General features: G+C 37.7%; 1 protein-coding gene across 4 annotated transcripts in view; it reads left to right on the top strand.

Moving 5' to 3' along the window:
• Positions 1-7,438, top strand: part of WDR20 (WD repeat domain 20) — a 43,362-nt gene that overhangs the window by 30,104 nt on the left and 5,820 nt on the right. For 2 of the 4 annotated variants that reach the window (XM_085225654.1, XM_085225653.1), the window contains exon 3: positions 404-1,681. In XM_085225654.1, coding sequence (XP_085081780.1) covers positions 404-1,681 — 1,278 coding nt within the window. Of the gene's footprint in view, positions 1-403; positions 3,521-7,438 lie in introns of all 4 variants that reach the window. The other 2 variants (XM_085225656.1, XM_085225655.1) reach the window with 2 other exon arrangements.

Here is a 7,438-nt window from a genome sequence, read left to right on the forward strand (position 1 = left end):
TCTGTAGCATAGATGTGTAACAGCCTTTTTGCCCTTTAGCTCATTCTGTGGTGTTAGTGTTTTGTTATTTTTTCATACCCTTTAACCTACACAGTGAAAAGTAAACTTCAGGACTCTACCTTGAGGTTCATAGCAAGAGATAGGCTTTATCAGAGTATGTTCTTTGCAATATGGCTGGACAACAATAACCTTTGGTAGCACTTTCTCTAAAAATCATTTTCTGTTAATTGCCTGATAAGATTATACGTGTTTGTGAATATCATAATGTAGCTCTTTTCCAGAAAGTTGAATTGACTTTGCTTAAGGTTTCTTCTCTTTCTCCCCAGAAAGTTCACATTTACAGTTAATCATTAAAACTTTACTTTTCAGACTTTCTGATGTGTATCTTCTTTGTTTTTCACAGAGACTAATAGACAAGTCCAGAGTAACCTGTGTAAAATGGGTACCAGGTTCGGAAAGCCTTTTCCTAGTAGCTCATTCCAGTGGCAATATGTACTTATATAACGTGGAGCACACTTGTGGTACCACAGCCCCGCACTACCAGCTACTTAAACAAGGAGAAAGTTTTGCAGTTCACACTTGCAAGAGTAAATCCACAAGAAACCCTCTGCTTAAATGGACAGTAGGTGAGGGTGCCCTGAATGAATTTGCCTTTTCCCCAGATGGAAAGTTCTTGGCGTGTGTGAGCCAGGATGGTTTTCTTCGCGTGTTTAACTTTGATTCCGTGGAATTGCATGGTACAATGAAAAGCTACTTTGGAGGACTGCTGTGTGTGTGTTGGAGTCCCGATGGGAAATACATAGTGACGGGTGGAGAGGATGACTTGGTAACAGTTTGGTCTTTTGTGGACTGTCGAGTAATAGCAAGAGGTCACGGACATAAATCGTGGGTCAGTGTTGTTGCGTTTGATCCATATACCACTAGTGTAGAAGAGAGTGACCCGATGGAATTTAGCGGAAGCGATGAGGATTTCCAAGACCTTCATTTTGGCAGAGATCGAGCAAATAGCACGCAATCTAGGCTATCCAAAAGGAACTCTACAGACAGTCGTCCAGTAAGTGTTACGTATAGATTTGGTTCAGTAGGCCAGGACACACAGCTCTGTTTGTGGGATCTTACAGAAGATATCCTCTTCCCCCACCAACCTCTCTCAAGAGCAAGGACACATACAAATGTCATGAATGCCACAAGTCCACCCGCTGGAAGTGGTGGAGCTAACCCAGGAAGTAACGGAAACAGTATCACAACACCTGGAAACTCTGTACCCCCTCCTCTTCCACGGTCAAACAGCCTTCCGCACTCTGCAGTCTCAAATGCTGGCAGTAAAAGCAGTGTCATGGATGGTGCCATTGCTTCTGGTGTTAGTAAATTTGCAACCTTATCACTACATGATCGGAAGGAAAGACACCATGAAAAAGATCACAAGAGAAATCATAGCATGGGACATATATCTAGCAAGAGCAGTGACAAACTGAACCTAGTTACTAAAACCAAAACGGACCCAGCTAAAACTTTGGGAACACCTCTCTGTCCCAGAATGGAAGATGTTCCCTTGTTAGAGCCTCTAATCTGTAAAAAGATAGCACATGAAAGACTGACTGTGTTAATTTTTCTTGAAGACTGTATAGTCACTGCTTGTCAGGAGGGATTTATTTGCACATGGGCAAGGCCTGGTAAAGTGGTAAGTTTTAATCCTTAATGCTGCATCAAAGAACTAGAACTCTGAATAGGTAGTTTTCTTGAGATATAATGAATGTTGAATATAAAATTTCTTTATGCTTAATGTAAAAAAAAAAAAATCCTCAGAGCCATACTTTTGGATACTGCATGCCATATTTCTGAATGATTTGAAGTGTCTTGGATACAATTATTAAGTATAGTTGCCTTCCAGCAGAAGAAATAAATACTGTGCATCTAAACTATTGATCAGTGTTCTTATACTTAAGCGTAACCACAATATGGTGAAAGCTATTTATGTAAAAATTGAAGTAAAACATGTCAATCACTAAAATAATTATATTTCAAGTGTTTTCTACAAAATAACTGCACTCCCAATAACAGTAGCTTATAAAAGCTGCTGCTCTCAAATCCAATGAGAAATGTGAGCCTCTGAAAAATTAAAACCAAAGTTTTATTCCTCCATACTTTTCTGTGGTGGTCTGCCGTTAATGTAAAACCACTTCTTATTAAAGCGTTGGCCATTCTATGAGCAGATTTGTGAGCCCATTACTGACTGTAGTTTATGCTATTCAAACTGTGCATCAGTACTGTCAAGGAAATCTAATTTTAGCTGGTCTTGACTTATGTATTCTTCGTCAAATTAGGGAAAATTGTGCGAGCTTGCTCTAAGTAGCTTCACTTTTATGTTACTGTCACTTCTGTTAGTTGAATTTGGTCATTGCAAGCTTGTGCTTTTTGATGGCACCTGATCCATCAGTTGAACCTCCGTTAAAATATATTATTAGTTTTAACTTTCATTGTTAATGCACTTAAGTGCAGTTGAAATCTTATTTATCTTCTGTTCAATGTTCAACAGCAAGCTAAACTTGAAATGAAGCTAAAAGTGGTGATTATTTTATTAAAAAGTACATTGTGCTACAGTGGCTTTGTTTGTCAGCAGTGTTTTAAAGGAGTACAGCTAGGAAAACATTGCCAGATCCACCAAAAAGGGCCATTACTTCCGTGAAAGCTTCTGGAGTTCTGTGGCATGTAGATCATCACCTGAAGGGAAAAAATCTGCCAATATCTGAATAGTGCCACATCGGGCAGCATCAGCATAAATGACCATCTGATGGTTGTAATATTTTAACTACTTTGTTTGTAAATCTCACTCTTGGAGTGGAGGTACTGTAAACCATTTAGCATTAAACACCACTCGTTCATTGCTATAAAATTTTAAGTAAGGCTCAAGATTTTTTTCTTAAAACATTTAGTATGATGTAGGCTTCTTTGAGGTGTTCTAAATTCTGTCGCTATTTCTGTATGCAAAGACAGCTGTGCCCACTCTATGTTGCAGTGCATTTTTCAGGGTTATAACTAAGAATTGCAAGCCCTTCTCTGAAGAGAAAAGTGGAATGTAATACCTAACAATATTTTTTTGCCTAAGAACTACAGCTCCAGCATTAATTTAAAAAACAAAAAATCGAAAGCAACTCAACCTGAACTGCTTAGTTCTAGCCTGAATGAAATGAAAACACTAAAAGTTATCCTTTCTGTGACTCAGTGCAATTAGTAAGTCTTAAGAATTAGCATTATATATGTACAGCAGTGCCTCAGATTTCTATTGTGAGCTATTTTTTTTCTCTTTGTTCTAAAATTCCTCTTTGTACTACTAAATGCTACACTGTTAAATTTCAGTGGCTGAAGTGGGTTTTGTTAGGCTGATTATAACTTAAACACGTTCTTTCTTGTGTATTAACTTTGATTTGGAATATGACATTTCAAATATTTCAGAGATAAAGTATGCAGTACCAAAAATCAGGATTTATGTATTGGCCAATATGGAAAACTTTAATTACAGGTAAGTAATTTTCATGCTGAAGTTATCACTTTCAAAATTAATATTGCACACTGATGTAAATGCCATATTGTTTAGGAAGTATTTACTTAGAAATTTTCAAATGAACTTCTTTTTCTGATATCACTTGCATTTCTAGTGAGCTCACTCTGATGGTAAAAACTGAATTTTGATGGCATGTTTACAGGGGTTTGATAGGAAACTATTTGTGCCAGAAGGACGTTATGAGCATACTTTTTGTTTATAGAAAAAGCACTTAATTTTATTTAATGAGAGTTGTCAAAGTATAAAACACTCATGGTAATGTCTTTCTTACTGGGTTATATACCATTCATTTCTGTTTTGCCACCTGTTTTATCCTAGGCTATCCCATGACTCGGGGGTTTAAAGCTGCTATTTCTAGTCTTCCTTTTGAAATATGGGTCCCCAAGTGATCTTAAAACTCCGTCACTTTTTTTTTTTGTCTGCCAACTCTAGAGTGAAAGCCTCTGAATCTTGCTGCTTCTTCCATCATTGCCTCAAAAGGCCTTCTGTAAATTCCTGGCACTGCCAGCCTAAAGAATTGGATGGAATGCTGAAGCAGACTTGCAGCGTTTAATATAATTTGCATTGAGCCAGTGCTACCTTTTCCTCATTTTTAGTAGCCATCAAAAGACACGCTGGATAATTGGACAGTGCACGACAAGGTCTGAGTTTTGTGGTTGGTTTGGTGCTGCTGTTAGTGGGGAAAAAAAAACAAATCCAGAAACTTCTTTTCAGCTGTGATCCTTAGGATAGGCTGTACTGTGCATACAGTGTCCTCGCAGTTTGTAAACAAGCTTTCCAAATTATTGTGTCATGTGTATAACATAATCATACCTTGAGCTTCCTCACTGGCTATACCATGCTTGTATCTCGCTCCCAGAACTATTATGCTAGCTCCCAATCAGAATAAGGTCAAGTAAATGGAAAAATTTTAATAAGAAACAAGTTGATTGAGACTCAGGGTTCATTAAAATTAATTTTTTACTCTCATTTTTTCTTAGCCTGTTTCTGAGAGAAGGTTCAGGGTAGTAAGAAAAATAGGTTGCCTTAACAAGAGTATGGACTTCCTTAACTACATGGTGACAATTAACTGTCTCCTTTTCCCCGTTTATTTCCCAGCCCTGCAGAAAATGTAAATGGCATTATAGAGCTGTTGTATTTGTCTTAAGACAGGGGAAAAAAAATCTGAAAGGAACCGAGGTAGGCTTCGTGTCTGACCTTTGTAGCTCCTTCAAACTGAATTACAGGAACTGCAGAAGCAATTAAAAAGCAAAGCAACAACAACAAGAAGAAAAAACCAAAGCAGGAAAACACTAAAAACTAACAAACCCATAAACAAAGAGTGAAGTGGGGCCTAGATATGCACAACAAGCTTTCTCTGAACTGAACGGTCAGAGAAACCCTCTGTGACTTCTGTTCGCCGCCGTGCGCGGTGGCTCAGTTTATTGAAATGAAAGCTGCTGCTGAGTTGCTTCCTTTGTCAGAAAGCTCAAGGTAGGATTGGGCAGAGCCACGACCAGGTGAAATGGCAGTGTATAACCTAGCAAGACAAACACGTTACCATCTTGTAAAACAAATGCACATGGAATGTATTTATTTGACTTATTGTACAGGAAAACTTAGAATTAAATTATAACATCCTTGAACTTTCCAGTAAACTACAATTGTAGTACAGTATCATGTCTTAGTATGACTTCTGTTTTAGTAAGAGTACTTAAACATTCATGCGCTATATTTTGAGTGAGATGAGCAGCTATACATACTAATTCTTCCTCAGTGGAAAGGAGCATTTCATCGTTACAATTGAAGTTCAATTGCTGGTATTTAAGTACTATCAAATAGATTTCTTTCAACGTGATACGGTATCTGTATAAACTTCAGGGATGATTCTAGTAAAACTGAAACACAGCTATGACTTCAGGTTACCGTGCTGAAATTTGAAGCTTTCTGTAACGTGCATAATAGCAAAGTTGCACAGAGCATACCCGCATTATCAGGGTGAACTTAAACCTAGTACACTGGCGTGATATTTATAGCAAGGTGTGTGTGTGTGTGCGTGTGTGAGGAGGTGCGGCTCCGCTAAAGCCAGGAAAGACCATAGCCCTGCAAAGGCTTTATGATGAGGATGTCTGGATTAGGAAATAACATGACTTTTACTAAACACTTTTTAGAAGACCCATGTTCTGAATTATCACCTCTTACAATTTGGTTATGTACTTGCGATGACTGTATATGTCTGCCCCTTTAACAGTATAAAGCTTCTAAATTAATATTTAAAATGCTGGCCTGCTTATGTTACAGTAATAAAATTTGTGTCAGTTAATTTACTGTCGATTTACATGTAAAAATTAAACGATATTTTTTCTGCATTTTATGAATTCTGTATACTGGAGTTTGTTAAAGATTGCCATGTTAGGTGATACTGTACAAAATTGTATTGACTACCTTTAGTGAAAATCGAAAGTAAAATTCATATGTATTTCCTTTTTACACTTCCATCTAATTTCTTGACAACTTGAATAAATTTCATAGAGCCTTTCTAACATGAACTATTGTTAATTTAACTGTTGCAATAATTAAGCTTTAAGAAGTATTGTTGGTATATTTATAATTTTAAGAAAATCATGTTTGTTTCATACTGCTTATTTTTAGCTGTTCTATTGTCACTGTTACAGCTGAAGAACTTTACTAAATACTTGACATTACAAAATAACTTGCTGGGGTTGTCCTCTGTATACTGATGTTAAATAAAAATGTGTGATTGAACTGTAAATGTAGATAACTTTCAATAGTCCTTTTCCACACTTGAGTTCTAATTTATCTTGCAGTCTATAGGTGGTCCTTTGCTATCATACTGTGCTGAACAAACGGCCACAATGCAAACTGTTAACTTGCCATGTTTTAAATTAAGAGGTAGAGCACATCCTGTAACCAGCTCTGAGTAAATGTTTCCCTTCAGCTCAAGATAATGCATACATTTTGATGTTTAAATCTTGCTGATAAGATTGTGTCTTCTGATATATATGCATATATATATTTTTAGGATTAGAGTAATAGAGTATTTATAAAACTGTTTATGAACTTTGTTTAAACTCAGATTCAATAAAACACAGACATGGATGTGTCTAGGCTGGTTCTGCCTAGCCACCAAGCAGGAGCTGGGCCGGAGCATTTGCTATTCCCTCTAGGACTCTCCAGGAGCTCTTTCTTCTGTGGACTCTAGTGCAGGGTACGTTGTTTATTCCAGTGTTAGACTTTGACATTTACCTAATGAATGCTGAATCTACAGCCCTGAGGACATGGCTTGCTCAGATGATTCATGCGTCTTTAGTCTAGGAAAGCTTTGACTAGTCTGGAAATAAGCTCATCTGAACTTGAACCGCTTTAGGTGAATTTGCAGTTCATCTGGGTGGCCTAAGGGTGGCTTTGCCCCTGCAGCCATAGTTCTGTGTTAACCCCTAGAGGAAGCAAACAAGTGATGTTTATGGAAGTGTTTCAAAGGCACTTCTGAGAAGTTTTGGTGAAGTAGTTGCTTAGTCTCAGTCCTGTCTGACTGAGGTAGGGCTCTCTTCATCTCTTAGGGAAATCATCTGTAGACTAGAACTGAGGAAATGCTCTCTCTTATATGAACCTGAGAACATACTGATGCTTCAGGAGGTACCAGTTGGCCACTTTGTGTCTGTGTATAATGTGTGTATTTAAGAATAGAGGCCAATGGAAAAACAAAATAAATCAGTCAAATAAATCAGTCCCGAAAGCTGATGTGGGCCAATAGCATCATGTGATGCAAGAACTGGTTGTTCAAACCAGTTCTCTACCATCGGTGTGTGAAACCAAACCAACTTCCACAAGGTCTGCACTCACAGAAGGTACAAAAGATGACTTGGAACATGGAAG

Source organism: Meleagris gallopavo, chromosome 5, assembly GCF_905368555.1.
Source record: "Meleagris gallopavo chromosome 5, MGAL_WU_HG_1.1, whole genome shotgun sequence".
Lineage (NCBI taxonomy): Eukaryota > Metazoa > Chordata > Aves > Galliformes > Phasianidae > Meleagris > Meleagris gallopavo.